The sequence below is a fragment of the Balearica regulorum genome, chromosome 9, assembly GCF_011004875.1.
Source record: "Balearica regulorum gibbericeps isolate bBalReg1 chromosome 9, bBalReg1.pri, whole genome shotgun sequence".
In the NCBI taxonomy this organism is placed as follows: Eukaryota; Metazoa; Chordata; class Aves; order Gruiformes; family Gruidae; genus Balearica; species Balearica regulorum.
Genome location: NC_046192.1, coordinates 21,857,588 through 21,877,362, shown reverse-complemented (window position 1 = coordinate 21,877,362; position 19,775 = coordinate 21,857,588). Strand labels below are relative to the sequence as shown.

The window sequence follows — 19,775 nt, the reverse complement described above, 5'->3', positions numbered from 1 at the left end:
ATTTTTTACAGTTCTGTTGCTAAGATTTCACCATTAAATACTTATGTGAAAGAAATACAAACATGTCACTGACTGGAATTGTATTAAGTAATTTACCCAGAAAATACGTATTTATGTCTCTTTAGCCTGTTGATTCTGTTTTTCTCTTAACCCCTACTGTGCAACCCCACCAAATTCTGTACATTGCCAGCATTTCATAGACCATAGATAACTTAAATACGTTTATCTGATTCAGCTTTTTGCTGTTAGAGAGCATGGTATTAACTGAACAAAGAATTTATTCCTTAGTAGCCATTAAAGATCTCAGAACATGCTTCCAAAAAGCACCATGATGACCTCCAGTCTGCCCAGTATGGGACATTTCATATGCCTACCAAAGGCTTCTTCTCTTGCCCCTCCTACAATTTCGATTAGATAAGATTTTCATTGTCCTTTGAAAGACGCAACCATGTTGCGGTACACTCTTCGTTTTCTGCTACGTCCGATCCCAAAGACTGCAGTATACGTCAGTAGAGGGTGAAAAGTTTGTCGAGTCACTTACTACTGAGTATGAATCAGCTAATACCTGTTTGCACTGGTGTAAGTCCCAGCCTTGAGCTTTTAAAAAGCCAAAGACTGCTGTGTAATGGGATACCGATACGAGTTATTGAGTCTGGTTGCAAATAAGTAACTAGAATTTTGATTTGTGTTTGTTTTTCAGAGCCAGAGCTTCAGCTGTGTGGAAAAGACTAAATGCCCAGGATCCAATGTGAGTTCTGTGCAGATACAAGGAGATTCAGATTATTTCATCAACCATCTTGGAGTACCTGCCATGCAGTTTTCTTATGAGGACATCAAAACATCAGAGGTAGTTATGAATAAAAATGGGCAGACTGAAAATAGCGGAAAGATAGAATTAGATTTTTCTCAGGTTATATCCTTACAGGACAAGTGTATTGTAGTGGAAAGTTATCTCCTGTAAGTGCATTTTTTTAGATCTTCAGAGGATTACCACAGAGTTCCAAAGTGACTGATTTTATAGGGATATGGCATTCAAACAACAGATAAATGTTTACAACAAATGAAAGGAAAAAAAATGGAGGATATTTTAAGAATGTTAATATTGCTGATAGTATTATAGGTTACAGATTATCTAACCCAACTTTTCAGACTGCTTTCAACACAGACAAAACAAGTTTTGATGTGTATTTTTCTTCCTGCACAGTAGGATGAGACAGCCTTCAAAATGAATTTTATATCCATTTTCATACTGTGGGCAAAATATGACTCTCTAGTATATATATTGATTGTAAAGGTCTGTATGCTTGATTGGAGTCTTCAAAACACCATGTTCTTTTTCAGCCCGTTCTCCTCTGCCAGGTAAGTGGAAGGAAGAGGCATGTTACAGTGTTTGGAGACCAGGTTGGAATTGCACACAGATAAAGTGTAGTACTGTAGGTTGTATTTGCAGCTGGACAACTCAATTTTTTTATCCTTAGTTGGTCAGCTGAGGATCAGGAAGCCTGGCATTAGTTATTTCATGGCGGTCATGAGAAAAGGAGTGTGTTTTCTTGTAAATGTAACGATACAGTGACTTCATATTCCCCTCGTTTCTCTTCTTGCACTGTGCTTGTCTACATATGTGCACATCTTTCCAAGTTCAAGAACAAAGCTGAAGCTGAGTTGAACTGGAATGCTTCTTGGCGCTGCAATGCTAATATGTTTCTATTTCACAAATGCAAAGTAAAATAGAATTATGCCAAATATTGGAGCATTGTTGTGATGTTGTTGTGTAAATTAAAATAGATTAAGTCAAGAATTTATATAAATACAGAGACTTCTGTTTCTAAACATCACTGCACCTTTTAGGCAAAGTATTCTATTTCAGATTAAACACAAGGCAAAGGTTGTAAGGAAAATGTGAAGGCAGAAGATCTATGAGTGCAATGTTTGTGACAGCCTCGTGGACCAGTGCAAATTTCTGTTGTCACTTAGCAGCTATTCCACATAGTTTTCATTCCAGATCTGTGTATACAGGATCTATAGAGCATGAGAAAGAATCTGCAAACTTCAGCATATCAAAATAATAAGTGTTTCCCAGCAACATTTACAATATGAACACTGAAGGTTCCTTTGGCTATTGTCTATTTCAATCCTACCAAAGTTGTTCTTCGTGTTCAGTTAACTTTGCCGGTGTGCATTTTTGTCTCTCAAAATGACACGGCAATGTAATTAAAATCATATAAGAAAATATTTTCATACTTAAATATGATACAACAAATTTGATTCTCTGTTGAAAACTCAGCTTTTGTCCTTCTAGCAAAATCATTTCCTAGATATAAACTTGTGATAAATGTAATCTGGAGTCTTGAAGTTGATGTACTGCACCTCTCAGACTGTAGGACGTTTTGACCCCATGAGATCTATTTCATGTGAGAAACAAATCTGCTTAGCAAATTTGTGTTGGCAAGAGGATGGACTTTTTCCTAAAAGTGAAGTTACACAGAATGATTAAATTTACATTCTGTGCTATATTTTTGTTATCTATTGTACTGATTATTAACAGTCCTTCAAAAGTTTGGGCTCATTGTCTCTCCTAGTTTGCTGTATTCTACCAGACAAGCAATCTGTTTTTTTGTTTACTGTTTGTTGGGGATTCTGTTTATTGTATCAAACAGGGGTAGTACTCTTATAAGGGAGACAGAAATTATTCTTGGTTTACAGCTGTATTAATAAACATTGTAGGAAATTTTCTTGTGCAGGTTAGTGACTGAAAATAACCTGTTGAGTTGCAGGGAAGGATTTTTTCTTGTTTGTTTCCAAGCCATTCAGCTTTTGAACTGTGCCTCAGCTTTGTCAGCTTATTGGAAAACAAGATTTGGATTTGGGAAAACAGATTTCAGAAACAGGGTGTTTTGACTTGCTTTTATAGACTATAATTTTACCAGGTTGGTTTCCTCTGCTGTCTCTTTCACTGCTGTGACCTACTCAGGAAATTCTCTTCTTTTGGAATATACATTAGTTGTTTGTTTTTTCCACCTGTCAGCATGCAGTGTCACATAAAACTGATACTATTCCACACTCAAAATCCCCTGTTTTAGAGTAAAAAAGCCCAAGACCTGTGCCTTGTAGTCTGCCTACAGAGTAACAGGTCAGCTTTCAAAATGCATTTCTTACACATTAAGTGCAATGCCAATTCTCATAGAAAAGGTTGTAAAAGCTTTTCATTGGCAGGAACCTGAGGAGTAAATAAGAGGAAATAAAATTATAAGAGAAGACATTCAAACTGGAAGAGAAAGTAAAGCTATCTTGTTTGAAATTATGAAATACAGTGAACCACAGCTTCATGCAACTTAAATCTGCATGGAGAATGCCTGTGGTCAGGTGTGTGAGCTTTTAAAGTGCATTCTAAGTTTTCAACCACTAGTATAAAAATGCACTGAGTAAAATGCAGCTCATTTATTTACCTGCAGCAAATATGCAGCATTTTAGTCTGCCAGTAAGAAGTAAACTGGGAAGAATTTCTCAAGTGGAAAAAGCCATAATATTAACCCAATTCCCAAGGATTCTCCTGCAGTTGCTGAAGAAAGCCTTCCTCTCCTCCTAACTTTGGTGCACTGGTTTTACTTTCTCATAAGGGTCACATTCTGATTTGTAATGTATTAGCAGAAAGGCTGATCAGCTTTTCCTAATACTGCAGATTCTCTTACTTTGAGGACGAGTCATGCTGTTTGAGTTAATAATTAATTTACATCCAAGTGACCATGTAGAGCCTCCAGGGAGAGAACTAATGTTGATTTCAAATCTGAGTTTCTCTGCTATGGAAAGCCTATGATTGTAAGTCCTCACCTCAGTGGAGAATAGTATTAGAAACATCTTCACTTAGCTTTACATAAATAAGAAAGAGCAGCATAAAGTAAAAGAGGTCTTAGATCACAGACTTGTCTTTGTTACTCTCTGTACTGCAATAAGAGCTAGATATCAATGGATTACTCAATCGTATGGTCATTGGTACATCAGTAATAACAAATTGGAGCAAGTGAGTAAATTCTGATATTTTTTTATGTGTGGATCATTTCTGTGCCCTTGAAAATATTAGTCACGTTTGTATGACAATATATTTTTCAAACCAATAAATGGTATAACAGGTACAATACATGAATATACTCCATGATAGAAAATACATACATATAACAGACAAAACTATGAATTTGGATACATCACTGTTCATCGTGATTCTACTTAGTTTCTTAGATATAAATTCTTCACCTGTGGTATTTTTATTTTGTTGAACAACATGACTGAAGCTCAGCTCTTGGTTACTGGATTGTAAATTATGAATAACTCTGAAAACACTAGATGTGGTGGTGCATGATCTGAAGAGCATGCACTCAGTTTCTGTTTGAATTCTTCATTGTTCTTCTTTCTGAATGGATATATATTGATTGTGTGCCTGTGTAATAGAAAATACCATTTTATAACTTAATAGCTTACCCTGTTTCTCTTCCCTTATGTGTCTTTTTTTTTTTATCCTTCTCTGTTGCTTTTTGGCATCTTTTTAAATTTGCACTTTAATGGAAATTCTAGTATTAAATGTGACCGATAACTGCGTTCTTCCGTATGAAGAAAAAAATCACCATAGACTCAACTCTGCTTTTGTGAATAACCTCTACAAAATGCAAAAAAAAAAAAAAAAGTTAAAAACTATTGAAACAACCTTTACAGCAATAAAAGGCTCATTATTCAAATCTGTGGCTGCGTTAACAGAAAGCGGTTTTAGTCACAGTGAACACTTACTTGTTAAATAACATGAAATTTCCTATAACTGGAAACATGAATGGAAAAGATGCAAGAATTCAGAATACTCTGGGTTATCTTACTTAACACAATTTGGGGAGTTGTTTTCTGACAATAGGATGATTTGTTTCAGAAAGAGGGTAAAATCAATGTGGTTTTGAGGCAATGGGTGGAAAGCCTGTATGGAGGCAGAGAACTTGTTGCTCATATTCTTAGGTTCATTTCTTTATAATCAAAGTTACTTGAAACTAAAATCCTTCAAAATTTTGTTTGACGCATGTTCTAGCTGACTGTGCTGAGGTGTTTCAGCCATTAAATATGCTGAGTTCCACAATTCTCAGTAATGTCAATTCAATTTGTGAGCATTGAATACCTCTGAAATTTGATTGGAAATCATTTCATGTTCAGAGAACCAAAACAAGCTTACTTTTTTAAAAAAAAAAATCACCTTAATTTCTCTGTTGCTGTAGAACACGGTTTAGCAGCAGTACTATGAGGCATATTTAATCCAAATCTGTAAAGCACCTTTCATAATCAAAGTGATAGTTCTGAGAAACAGTCTGTATTTCTGGTCAAATCACTGCACTCAAAAAGTTTAGGCTTTTTTCCCAGTTTAGGTTTTGTCTTTTTTTCCACACATTTGTGTAATGGAACAATGCTACCTCTTGATGAAATGCTTGAAGCATAAACACGAGAAGGATTCTGTAAGAGCAAGGTATTCAAGTAGTAATCATTTTACTAAAATGTGTGAAAGTTTCAACTTTTGGTACAGTTTGGGTATTTTACCTGTGAACTTTTCAAAAAAGTTCTTTGGAATATAAATTCATCCCAGTGAGCTACTACTGGAGTTGTAGCTTTATTCAACAGTATCGATTACCTCTACTACAGAGGCAGAGTAAAATGAATCTCTTGGGGATCTGAGGGGGGTTTTTGCCCCATTACTTTTTAGCTGCAATAGAAGCATCACCTGTTATGGAAAATCTGTAATTTAAAATGTAAGCTGTTTACAGAGCTGTTGGTTATAGAGACAGTGATTTCAGGCAGTATATACTGAGAAGGGATAAATGTGCCAGGATAGATTTTGATAAGGGCTGCGTCCACATGCTTATGGTACCAGTTGTTTAACGCTGGTGTGCTCAAATAGGGTGTTATTTGTGGAGGAGGAGAGGCAGATTCCACAGAATCACTGAAACTCTGAGGAAAACATAAGGGCTATTTTCTAATCCTGCTTCTTTAGTGGCCTCATCAGACATGGAAGGACAGATTCTGCTATGCCGAGAATATGTGTCTCAGTACTTGGGGTATACGGAGAGAGGACGTGTGAGTTTTCCATAGTGTTGTAACTGCTGAGTGAGCTCGCTCTTTCAAAGAACTTCCTGCTGATTTACTTAATGTTAATTTTAAAACAGATTAATGTTAATTTTATGTCTTAAAATATAACACAACTTTTGCAGTAGAGTGTCAAGGGTGTCTCCGGGCTTCTCCAGAAAGTTGTTTGGCATAAATCCTTCCTTTCATTTTTACACTGCATTTATTATATAAAAGTATAATACCAGGGCCAACAGCATGATCTGGGAAATTTTGTGTTGTTTCCTGTCTCTAGCCATAGTTTTACCTGTCAGAGAGGCTCAGAACTTCAGATGTTTATCCATACTTCTTAATATTCTTCTGTTTCTCTTATTTCTCTCCCTTACTTCTTTAAGCTTTGCCTTGTTTTTCCTCTTTATATGAGCATCATCCCATATCATTTTCCCTCTTCTTGATGGAGGACCTTAAAAATGTAGTTTACTCTGCTGGATTCAACATTTTAATCTGATGGCCACACTTTCCTTTTTTCCTTCATGAAGGGGGACAGAGGAAAGTGATTATTAGAAGATCTACATTTGGAAGCATAGTAGTGGACTTCTAAAGAGAAAAAAATCCAACCTTGTAGTTGCAAGTTAATTCATTTTGATTATGTTGGTCTTATCACAGTTTATAGCATAGTTGCTGAAGTACTGCAAAATAAGTCAATCACTGAGACCGAGAAAAAACATCTTTCTGTGGCTGCCTAATGTTTGGGTGCAAGAGAAAATATACTCTGGATTTGCTGTGGTTTCAGTTAGAGCTTTGATTGTTTCTTCAGTATTGTAAATCAAATAACATTAAACTGTTCAGCATTTTGAGGCCGTTCCGATCACTTACAAACTTAAGCTGGTACAGGAGTATTTTGAGCTTTTTTGAAGATGGAAATAGAGTGTTACTAGCCATTTCTGCGTCATTTCAGTTGACATATTCATGAGGAATCCAATTTTTTAAATTATAACTAGATGATTTCCTATGTTATCTGCATATTATTCATCCTTCTCAGCACATCCTATTACATAATGATTCCTATCTGCTGACACAGAATCTTAAATCCCTTCTGTGATAATATGGTAGGTTACATCAATGTTAGCATTATTATTTTGTTTTGAAAAAAAACAAGTTACTGCACATTATTTAAAAAAACCCAAAACCGTACCCTCTTTTTTTGTTATTTATTGATGGACACATATTTAGCATGAAATATTATATGGTAGCTGTCCAAGTTTGGGTATGCAGGGCTCACAGAACATTTACTTTTACACCGAGACCATAAAAGTTGTTTTCCGTATCTTCACTCAAACTTAAGTACAGGCAAGAAGTATAAAAATTACCTGTCACATTATTCACCGCCTAGACCAAGATAGTGTAATACCATGGACCACTAAGCTAATTTAGAAGAAAAATGAAAAGGGGTTTCTTTATAGAAGGCATTTGTATGTAATATATGTAGAAGAGTTTAGAATTTTGACAGTTTGAGATTGTATCCTCTTTAGAGAGAATGCATAATGATTTTTATTTCTGTTGAAATATGCATAACTTTTTGAAGGTAACTTTCAACTTTCATTAGAGCCCTTAAAAGTGATTTTCGCCCACACTGGTGTAAAACGGAGGCCATTAAATCTTAACTCCTCAATGAATGTGGCTTCTCAGTTGTTTTTACCATCTGCCTCCGCTTCCTCCCTTCGCCCCTGTCCTCCCCTCTTTTCTTCATTTTTTTTATCACTCTTTAGGGAAACTTACTGCAGTTTCTTGATTTCAGTATTTACATGCTTAGGCTGACATATCATGCACTTCTTTCAAAAGAAATCAAAAGCTTTCCAAGTTTTCTTTGTTATGAGAAAAGAAACAGAGGAGCTGTCCTTGATGGAGAGAACTTAGGGCCTAGTTTACTGAAAAATAACTCCCGTGTTGCGTGCTGCTTTTATCTCTTTCATGTGCTTGTGTTAGTGTAGAGGGAGGGCTTGGGCAGTATGGAGTGCTCTTCAGCGCATCTGGCTTGTGTCTTTTAGGAAGTGAATGGGAAACTGGTGTTTATACTCATTTCTGTCTGTATGGGAACAGTGCTGAATGTTTGTAAGTCGTGGGGTTCTGGTGTCAGTGAACAGGAGCACCATATTAATCCTGTTTAGGGGGACCTTCAGCTGCTGTTTCATTTGTGGGTTTCTTTGTGTCAATGTAATGTTTTGAACTGAACATAAAAATCCGTAGAAATCAGCGTGGTGTGGGGAAGTTCTGGGTGTTGGCCGTGTGTAAAGGGTCAGGACTCTATCCAGTCTGCTGGACTGGCCACACTGGGACCTTGCCACAGATGTCTTTGTCCCACTGATAACTGGGAGATTCTGCTTCCTGTCCTTATTGATCCACTGATGTACTGAGTTGGTTCCAGTTATGACCTTGACATGATTTTATATTATTTAATTTTAGTTCAGTGAAAGTGTCTAAGTAATTAGCCCCTCTGAGATGTTTAATTAAGTTTAAGTGGAACTTGTATGAAGCATTTGGAGGGGTTTTTTTCTTTTTAAATTTGCATCTGCCTGATCCATTATCACAGCATAGGTAATTCAGTAGTGTGGTTGATGGCCACTAGCTCTTATTACCACATGAATAGCTACATCCATTACCATTATAACCTCCAGCACACTGTTTCTTAAATTTCACAAAACAAGCAATGAAAATAAAGTTAATTTCTGCCTACCAGTGAGCTATCACCATTTTTTGGGCTGTCATATACAGTATGGACTGTATATGTCAACAAAGCTGAGAACCACCAGTTAACAATTTGCAGACTGGAGGAGGACAGATAATCCCCAGTGACAGACACAACCTCTGTCTTATAGCTACAAAGTCTGAGCTGCAACTTACCTGGGACTGTAACATCTATTGTAATCTGAAGCGGCTGGATGTATTGTGAACAAACTGATAACTGGCACTCTATATTTCTGACCGACGTTCTCTTACCTTCCCTCTTAGCAAAGTTCTTGTCAAGCATTATTTATATAGATAATACAGATATATATACACATACTTTATTTTTATATGCATGTGTTTTATATATATATATATATGTATAATCAAGGTGGCATTATGGAAGGCAGCAAAGCCTGTGGTGTAGTTTTGTCACCAAATTCTGGGTAAAGCGAGAAATTTAACTCCAGAAACACAGCCTTGTACCTGTGTCCATATATCTAAAGCAAACATGAGTTGTCTGATCTATGATATCCTTCTTTGAGAGCCATTTTTGTATCGCTAATGTAGTTCACTGGTCAAACGGTTACAGTGCTTAAAATCAAACAATTTTTATCTTCTGAAATTTCAGTTCTCTATATTCCTAATGCAGTTTTTTTCAACATTTTGCATCACATCATTAATCTCACTGTTACTCCATATCCAGATCATTTTCTCTTTTACTTCTGGTACGTCCTTCAGTCCCTTTCTGGGGAAAAGTTACTATTACTATTACCTACTAAGGAAAGAGTTACTATTTTGAGATTTCTGACTACTTGGATGATCTATGGCTGACCAGGCTCTTCTGGTAAATTTTATGCTGTTTTTCTTCTGTTATTATTTATGTCCTCCTGGATTAAGTGTCACCCAGTGCCAATTAATTTATCAGATCCAAGTATATTTGTCAAGAACTTCAATTAGAAGCATCATAGCATCATTTTCTTTGAATGACCAGGGTACACCGTATACGAAGACATGGTGTACTTACTTCAGCCTTAGCTGTTCAAAACAGAACTTCCAGGCCTGTGACATATGCTTAAATGTCCTTAGAAGAGATTAGTGCCAGCTTTTCAACCCTGATATGCCAGGGAGATTCCTACCCTAAACAGAAGGCCTATTTCCCCTTCTGTATCTAGACTAACAGGGAGTTTGCATAACATCAGTGAGTTGCTGCGATGATCTGCAATTTGGTAGCTTTTCCATCTAAAAATATGGCTCTGCATTGCTCCCCTCCTTCCCTGTTTTACTCCTCCTCCCCTTTCTCCCTGGTATGTGTTAAATTTTTTAAGGAAATACACAGCTGGTAGCTGCCCACGGGGAGTTATGGGAGATGTTTCATGCATGTATGAAAGAATCAAAGTACTAGTGTGCTTAGAATACCAGAGAATACAGGAAATTCTTTGCAAAGGAGCAAATGTGTATCAGCCTCAGAATGGCAGGTTGCTTGGAAACCCAGGATTTCCTTTTTCTAAACTGTCTCTGGAGAGTTTGGTGCTGTTGCATTTGCTGCTGGTGGGAGATTTTATGAACTTTGTAGTAGAACTTTATGGTCAACAAGGTGTAGCAACGGGAGTTAGATGTGTCAAGGTGAAGAGAGAGGTTTCATTTTTGTTCATGGACAAGTGACGAACTGCCAATGTGTAACAAAATATAGTTGGAACAGTCCTTTGTAGATTGTCTTGGGACTACTTGTGAAGCTAAGTCCAAACCATGGCTGCTTGCGTGTCTTGCCTTTCTCACTCATGGGGTATACTGTCTTTATCATAGTTGTGCTTTTGTTTATTCAGACTATATTTCTTTTGAGCAACATGTGTTCTCTTTTCTGTCCATCTTTAGCATAAATTAATGCTTTTTAATTTCTCAGTACATTCAGGGCTTAGTGTAGTACTCACCAGTAATACATTAATACATTAGTCCATCTGTTCGCTTGGACGCTAATTTAGTTGAATTTGGTAGTGAGAGCATGCTGAAATTGCTAAGGTTAATGACTCAGTGTTTTACAAGACAAAATACATTTGATGTTCAATTGATTGCTTGAGTTGTTTTATTGAATAATATGAATATTTAGCTACTTAATTTCATGGAAGAGCATCTTTGTTATTCCACTAATGTTAGGGAAACTCATGTTGTCCTCATCAGCTGGATGCATTGCTTTGCTCTAAAAGAATCTGTTTGGTTTCACAAATCCTGGTGCTTTGAGTCCCAAACATTCCACGGTGCATCCAGAAGGGGAAAATTCTTTACATAAACCTGCTGTACTTTAACAAAAATGCACAGATTCTTTAGCAGTCACACTGCATAAATACATGTTGTTGCTATAAACTCTGTCCTTGCAGATTCTCTCATAGGCTCTTCATGTTCTTGGAATTTTCTGAGAGCTGTTGAAAGTCAAAGGAAGAAAGACAGCCTGGAAGTTAACAGGGTCAATGGGATATGGGAAATACGTGAGAAATTTGCTTAGACAGTTATTGCTTCTGTTAGATATCCTGCTGAAGCATCTTGGTACTGAAAACATGTATTATCTAAGGATAGAAGGCACTGAATTATCTGTCCTCCCTGGCCTGTTGCGTTCAAGATACCATTTTACCATTGTTGTTCTGAGTGGCCAGAAATCTTCTGGCAGAGTATCTGGAATAAGTATCAGAACTTGTTTTTTGTCAGCAGATACTAGTAGTGTGGCACTCAGCTTTGTCTTTTAGTACTTTGAGAAAAGAAATCAAGATCATTGGACTATCAAAGAGCTGTGATTCAAGTTAATGATACATTCTCTCAAATAAAAGTTGCAATGTTTGATGTATCTTATCATGACCATTAAAGAACTGTTTAATAAGGCTTTCGATAAATGAATACTGTCTTTGAAGACATTATTGTTCTTAGAAAAAGCCAATTCTGATTCTTACTGCAAAATGGGGAGCCTCCCACCAACACAATATCTGTCCAGTGGATAAAATCAGATTTCTTCATTTCGCGTAATAACTTAAGTAGTTTTTTAAGGCACTAAAAATCGGAAATAGGAAGCATCAAATCAGGAAAGAAAAACATTGTGCTTTATAATATTTGTGATTATGGAAGACATTGCCACTGGGATTCATGGCTTAGAGCAGGATGTTAGGATGATCTTACTGGCACTGCATGCTTTCTGCATAATTTGAATGCTCACAATTAATCCTAAAATGCTACAAAATGTTCTTGCATCCTTCATACCACACATCCCAGAAAAAGTGTTCTCTAGTACATGTAGTGCATCTGAACTGAGCCTTCTTAAACTGCTCATTTGCCTTCCATTTAAAAAGTGTCAAGGGAAGACTCTAGAGAGGAATAAAGCTATGCAAGTATCCTGGTATCTTAAAAGTTGCTTGCTTTGTGCTGCGGTCTGAATTTATAGCTTTACAGTGATTATTTCAATTCACTTACTAATGCAAGGAAGAAAATACTAAATTAAAAGACATGAGAGGAAAGTGCTTATATTCTTTTTCTGACTGATGGCTTGAGTTTTTCTGGCTACAATTGAGTTGAATAATAAAATAAATTATGCAGCAGTGATTCCAGTTATGCCTCTTCTGTTTTCTGTGGAGTCAAATTGGGCAGGCCTTGCTTATTTTGTCCAGCATCTGGTGACATCATAAGGTCAGTGTACATCTTTACTAGAACATTAAAACAGAAAATAGATTTGGTTTTGTTCCTTTTCTAAAAGTTTCTTCAGTAAACTGAAATGATAAAAATACCGAAAAAAGGCTCTTGTCAGAAACTCCTTCTGACATGTCCTTTTTCCCCAAGTAGGGTCATTCTCACTTTGAATGAGATTTTTGACACACGTTGGGCTGTGGCAACTGCAAAGCTTTGCTTTCTAAGGATAATTTAAAAGCATACATGTTTTATGTCTTTAGTTTCATTTAATTAATAACCAGTGAAAACCAACTACTATTGAGATGGAGAGGCATGACTCTCCTCCGCGATGTATTTGCAGCTTTATGGGCCTTTATTAGTGAGAAATCCTATGTGCCATACATTAATGCCATTGATTCAGTTTAACTCACACGTTAGAGAACCACACTTTGTCTTCATGTATTCTATGCTAGATAATCCACTTTTTCAGTACATCTGTTTAAAAATCTGCTTCAGTCTGCAGCACCCTCTCAAACTAAAAGTATTCCAGATAGCTGATGATAAGCCGTATTTTAGTCTATGAGATACCCTTTTCCATTACTCTTTTTTTTTTTTTTTTTTGATCCTTCTCCTAGTCAAACCTCTGGCTCAATCTCTTACACCCTGCCAGGAAAAAAAAGGACCATGGAGAAGAGATGGTCTTTTAGCCTGGCTGAGGTGAAACACCTGTTTCACAAAGGAATACAATTGTATATTTGCTGCCAAGGCACCATGTGCCAATTGCTTGACTTCGGGTAAAATGGAAGAAGGAATTAGTGAGAGCCTGCAGTGCAGGTTTCAAAGGTATTTTTGTTCTGCTCACTGCTCTCTCTTTATCTTTTCTTCTGACGGGGCTTTCTCCTTCATGCTATGACAAATTTTTGGCAATGGTTTTGAATACAGATGCAGACACGTCCTCATGCAATTGTAAGCCTTTGGATTTCTGGGCAATAGTTTTGGGCACTAATATAACTTTGTAGTGTGTGCTCTGCAGGTGAATTCGTCCTCCCAACTAAACTTGTTTACCAGGTTGATTCTGAAGGTAAGCACTTACTCCTTACTTTGTGTTTTAGTGACCAGACACTGCATGTTTGTGTGTGTCCCTCAGGTTGCTGCAATTCTACTCTTCGTGCTGCTGTATTATAAAAAAGGCAGAAAGAGTGAAACAGGTTAACAGATCGTGGAACAGATTTGCATGTACATATGTGGACAGGCAGCTGATTGTATTCTCAGTCCTCATGCAGCAAAGGCTTTATATACCCCTAAATTCTCCTCTACTAGACATTATTCTTTGGTCTATGTGAAGAAAATAAACAGCTTTCTCTTGGCTTTCATCCTTCCTTTTTGTGTTTGCTTTGCAGACTTTAGCAGTGTTAGATTAGCATGTTTGTACTGTTTGGCCTACCCGTACAAATTTCAGAAGGATTTTTTCTCTTGCTCCTTGGTCTCTGTTGTACCTTCCTGAGAGCTTTTACTCTTTGGTACAAAATTGGTGGCACAAATATTGTGAAGTGCTGAAGAGGGAAGCTGGCACAAATATGGATAATACTGAAAAATATTGACAAGGGCGAAGTCAAACTGATTAAAGAACTTTAGTCTAAAGCTTGCATGCATTTTTCTAGATTGAGCATTATTGTCTAGTGGAGAAAACTCCGCTGCATGTTACTTTAAAAAAAAAAAAAAAAAAAAAAACCAAAAAAACAACAAAAACCAACCAAACAAAAACCCCTCCAATGTTCTGGAGGTATTTATGTTTTCTTATAAATGCTGGGGAATATTCAGCAGGCAAGAAAAATCTATTCAGGTAAGGAACAAGAACTTATTAAGGAATTATTAGTTACATAATTTGAGTTTCCTAACTGGTAATTTAACTGTTTCTAAAGTAATAGTCAAGAAAACAAGACTGTGTTGTGGATACAGCATTGTCCTGGCCTAGTAAAAAACATTGTTTATTGTATATATCACAGAACTATTTCTGGTTCTAAGACAGTGTGTGGTAACATTTGATTTTTTTTATTTTTTTTTTTTTTAATGACAACAGAATAGATCTCTAAAGTATGTCTTGGTATTTACTCTGGTTTACATTAAATTACCAGAAATGCTGTGGGATTTTATTCATGATTTAAAATGCATTGGTTGAAAGTTGGCATATAAATTGAAAGTATGCTATAAGACAGTACACAAGGGATGTCAAATTTAGTACCTTTAGAAGGTGAACCATTCTGTTCGCTTAATTAGTTGAGGAAGGATAAGAAAAGTTAGAAAAATGAATCTGGTAAATCAGAAGTGAATTTTAGTGCAAGTGTCCAATCATAAATAAACAAGAGTAAGCCAGGTTTGGGGTTTTAAGGGTTTTTTCCCTGCATTTTCGATCCCCATTTAATCGATTCATAAATCAATTAATTACTGTCATGAGACCCAAGGGCAGCAGGAAATTGGGTTCAAATTAAAAAGAAAAGGAGGCCATTTGTTTTAAGATTGAAAGTTGAATGTTCAATCGAAGTTTAATCAGAAGTGACCCATTATTTGAAAAGCGGAACATCAATGTCTTTCTAATTTCACAGAATGCTCATTAAATGACTATTGAAAAGATCAGGTTAACTGATCATTCCAAAAGGAAGATGAGACAAGGAGGGGTTTGTGAATCTGCTCCCAAATACATGTTATGCTTGTTCATTTCTCTTCTGAAGAGCTCACAGAGAAACCAAATCGTTACACTTTGAATTCAAGGATTATTGATGTCGTCCTTTCTAGGTTGTACAGATCATATGATAAAAACATAGCTTCATATCAGAAGAGCAAATGTTCTAAATCCATTTGGATAGCTGTGTACCTACAGAACAATTTACAAAAGGTGGTAAACTGTGAGGAGAAAACTTGCAAAGTCATGACTGGAAGTTGGGCCTCCTAAATTTTAGGGTGTCTCACAGTGGTCTGACCTTGAAAAAGTCTTTCCATAAATTGATATCATCTTGAGAGCATTCAGCTGCACATTGTACAAAGTGGGGGTGATACTAGTGCCTGACTAGAAGTGAAGGCAGATGAATTGTGTTTGAATTTTTTTGTTTGTTTGAGTGTGGGAGAGTACGAGGATAGCAATTGTAGCTGTAGCTCCTACTGTGGGTGAAAAACAGAAAGGAATAATATAGTTGGGTTTAGTGCTCTTTGGATTAGCATGTCTTTTTCTTAGTGTGTATTTACGAGAAATTTGCTTAGCAAATTGCTGTTAAAAAAACCCAACGCTCACTTGTTATTGTGAGCTTGCTGAAAGAATAAATGATGAGTCGGATTCAGTTTCTCGCTGTCGGAAAGTGTTGCTCTTGCTGTTAAACGCTGAGAGGTACCCTTGAAACATCATCTAGACTCGTATCTCTGCCACGTGCTGCCTGGGATAAAGAGGGGGCTTCTGCTACTTGCAAAGTTCATGCAGCTTTCTCTCATAGGCATAGTGCTTGAAAGACAATAAAAGGCAAGAGAAACAGAATAGATTTGCCTTTTTAGTAGTTCTTTATGGAGGTGTCTTTTATGAAAAAAAAAAAAAAAAGGGCAACAACTGTTTTAAACATCTCCCTTTATTAAGTGCAGAGCAAGATATTTCAGATGTCAGCAAGTTATTTCAGATAGTAATCTTGGATTAACTATTTGCAAGTATTATCTGTCTACACACAGAGAGAATAACACAGACACACAAAATAATAAATGTTATCTATAAATATGCCCAAATATATAAAATTACAGTAATTTGTCGTATTTCACATGCAGTCTATGGGAAAGGCTTTGTTTTCTGGGCAGAAAGCTTAATAGTGCAAAAGTACTCAAGCCTACTTAAAGCAGTGACTCTGTATGACTGCTTTTCAAGAAGACAGTAGGGTCTTGATTCCATCACGAGTTACCACTTGTGATGACAATGTGTGTTTTGATTTGTTTATTGATCATTGCTTACTTATATTGTGTTTCTTTAAAAGGCAGTAGCTGAGACTACTACCTGTTTACCTTGCCCAGCTGCCGTGGTCTCAACTAGGTTGGAAGCCTTTGGAAGGAGGTTTGATTGCTCAGTGGCTTTCACAGAAGGAACATACTAGTCTGGGAGAGTTTTGCAGAGCATAGATGTGACAAACAGAAGAGAGAGCAACTGGGCTGGTGTGAGAGGAGGACAATAAAAAAGGCCCCCAAACTCTTCAGGACAGAAGGGACTGGTGAGAAGAGCAGGGGCTGTATTTGTAGTCTGACCACAAGACTGGTAGAAAAAAACCCCAAAACTATTTTCCTGTTTTCCTGGTGGTCTTAATAGGGGCTGTGCTGAGTTTGTTGCAAAGTAGAAAGTCACTGAAGGGCTACTGGGCTGAGGAAGAACCTAAAGACAATGATTCCTTGTGCAAAGAAACAACAGGCAAAAGTAATTTGAAAAGTGTTTTTTATTTTGTTGTACTTTTGCTTTTTAACAAAGATTCTTGTCCTGGATTCTGTCCTCCTAGAACCTGGTTTTAAAGAAAAATAAAGTCTTTTCAGGTGTTTGCCTCCAGGAGGATACCAGGATTCAACTACATCACAGCTCCAGCTGACTTGGGGTTCAATGACACGACCCACTTGCGTTAATTCAAATGCTTACAACCTTTTTTTCCTTTCCATTTAAGTTGTGTAAGAGGAGCAAGACCTTCTGCTCCATGAAGGCACCTAGACGAAGAGAATGGGCATGAATGCATACTTTCAGTGCTTGTATCTCTCACCACTGAATGTGAGATGAGTGTAGGACCACTGGAATCCTAGGCTGTGCTCCACAAGAGTGCATCTAGGGTAGGGTGGGATAAAAGCCAGTGAAGCTGGTTTTCCCTGCTTTACAGGCATCTGATTCATCCAGCTTTAGATTCCAGAGAAAGAGTATTTGTCTAGATGGAGCAATAATCTGATCTTGTGTAGCAAATCTAATTCAGTAATCATTCCCTTCACTGACTCTCAGTAAGGTACTCAAGAATGAATATAAATAATGTAATCCTTTCTAAGTTATTGATTGCAATTATGTGAACGATGATGAACAGCATTAGCACCACAGTAGCAGAATGACAGTGTTCCTCAACCTCCCCCCAGTTAAATGACATGTCTCTGTAAACTAGTGCACAAACTTAAAACAAAGATGAATAGGCATTATGAATTAATCTTGGTGTATGTATTTTATCTTTATAATAAATAACTTCGTGCATCTGCTCCCTGAGATCTAAAAAAAAAAAAAAAAAAAAAAAGAATTTTCTGAAGGGGAAGAATGGCTTCATTTATTATTCTGATACTTCTGTGACAAATTATACAACACACAGATTCATCAATGAACACAAAAAATTTGTATAAGTCAGTGCTAATTATTTATTTTTTTTTACTATTTTTTTAAGAAAGTGGTGGGAGCTTACTACCAGAAATAATCTTCTAGAACTATCTGCAAATACTGATAGAATATTGATCATGGAGGCATTAATTTGTAGAAAAAACAAGCAAAATTACCAGCAATGTCATGCAGCATTTTGAGACATACCTTTCACTGAATTTTCTTGAACATGTCTATGAGACACGTCAGACTGTTCAAAGAAGCTTAATTTAGCTGTGAGTACACTAGCTCGGGAGGTGGATTCAGCATCTATAGGGAACTACACCTATGTTGAGTAGTTTGAGCAGACCATGTTGGCGTATTACATCACTGATATGATTATAATTAATTTGTGTCCCACACTTGTTCCAGAAGAGAGCTGACAATGCTGTGCTCAATTAAAAACTAGCTCTTGAATCCATGCGATGTACTGCATTGTGTAGTACAAACATAATTCCGATTCAGCAGGCATGTATCAGATACCACCGTTTTATCCCCCAGGGTACATCAGCAAGATATTTTATGTCGTTTGTTTTGAGGAAGAGGGTAGGTTTTTTCTCTGCTTCTTTTTGACTTCTGTTGTTTGAACTGAAGTTAACAGCTCTGTTAGCTAAAGTACTATTTTTCTTCAGTCTTTGTATGGCTTAGAACCCAGCATGAGAAAGAGCAAAGCTCAGTCACATAAAAAGAGGTTGTACAAGCTGAAACAAAGCATCTAAATTGTTTGTCTCTCTCACTTGCTCACTTCCTGATGTTTAAAACAATAAACCCTACAGAGTGTTTTTAGCAAGTGAAAAGACGTGGAGTGCCAACCTTACAAATCAATCCTGTTAAAGCCTAGATCAGTTTTAGTATTTTTCAACCAAAGCTTTATTTGGCCACTGCTCAGCATGCAATCTCTGAATGCAAATAATGCATTAAGGCTGTTGAGGAATGTGTTGAGCATCATTACCAGGTTTAATGCCCCTAAAAGGGGCTTCACTTCTTGGAGTACAGAGTATGAGTTTTTTTGGAGTACAAGGACAGAAACTTTTGAAGATCAGTATATATCCAGAGGAGAAAACTGAAGAAATACTAGTCTAGTAGCTATGGGAAGTGGGTGTTTGAAAAGGTCATAGTTCCAGAACATTGTCAGTAATGCCTCACAGTCTGGGAAATAATCTGAACCAGAAAAATTGTTCATCTTAAATAGAGGACCATGGGCTTCTGTGAACTTTATTTGGAATTCAATATGAAATTACTCTAGACATTTTTCAAAATTCTTTTCAGAAAGATGTAATTGTATTATAATCTCATGATGGATTAGGCATTTCTGAGGCAGAAATATTGCCAGATTCTTATTGCTGCTAGTACTATTTTATACATAAATTCATAGAACATAAAAATTGCACTCAGAATTGGGGTAGTCTCTTATTGGGTCCTGTGTGAAGCTCCAGAACTAGCATATATAAAATGGGATTATGAATCTGGCAAAATATATTCATTTCATGAGTCACACTCCTTCTCTGCTTAACCTTTCTTAATGGATACATTTTCTTATATTCTTTGTACTGTCCCTATCCACAAAAAAAAAAAAAAAAAAAAAAAAATAACCACCAAACCCCAAACTTAGTGGCATTAAAAGACCCATCCAAAATGTTAGTTCTAGGACTAGCCTAACTTAATCTGAAACTGAATACTTCCCTAGAGATTCTGCCAAGGCTGTGAAACAAAGGACAAGACTAATTTCCCAGTGCTCAGATGTGAATACATGCTACAAGGAAGTATGTTAATAAGAGCTTGTGGTCCCTCTACAGTCCCCAATCAATCCCTTTGGTAAGCTTGGATGTGATTCTACGTGTCACACAGTGCATTGTACACTAAATACTAAATACAGTTAAGACCTTAGGATATTCTAGCTAAACTCAAGAATGTATTTACGTGCTGGCAT

The 19,775-nt window shown here is 36.7% G+C and overlaps 1 protein-coding gene across 8 annotated transcripts in view; it reads left to right on the top strand.

Moving 5' to 3' along the window:
• Positions 1-19,775, top strand: part of NAALADL2 (N-acetylated alpha-linked acidic dipeptidase like 2) — a 488,624-nt gene that overhangs the window by 402,279 nt on the left and 66,570 nt on the right. For all 8 annotated transcript variants that reach the window (XM_075761534.1, XM_075761530.1, XM_075761531.1 and 5 more), the window contains one exon: positions 701-847. In XM_075761534.1, the coding sequence (XP_075617649.1) occupies positions 701-847 (147 nt within the window). The remainder of the gene's footprint in view (positions 1-700; positions 848-19,775) is intronic.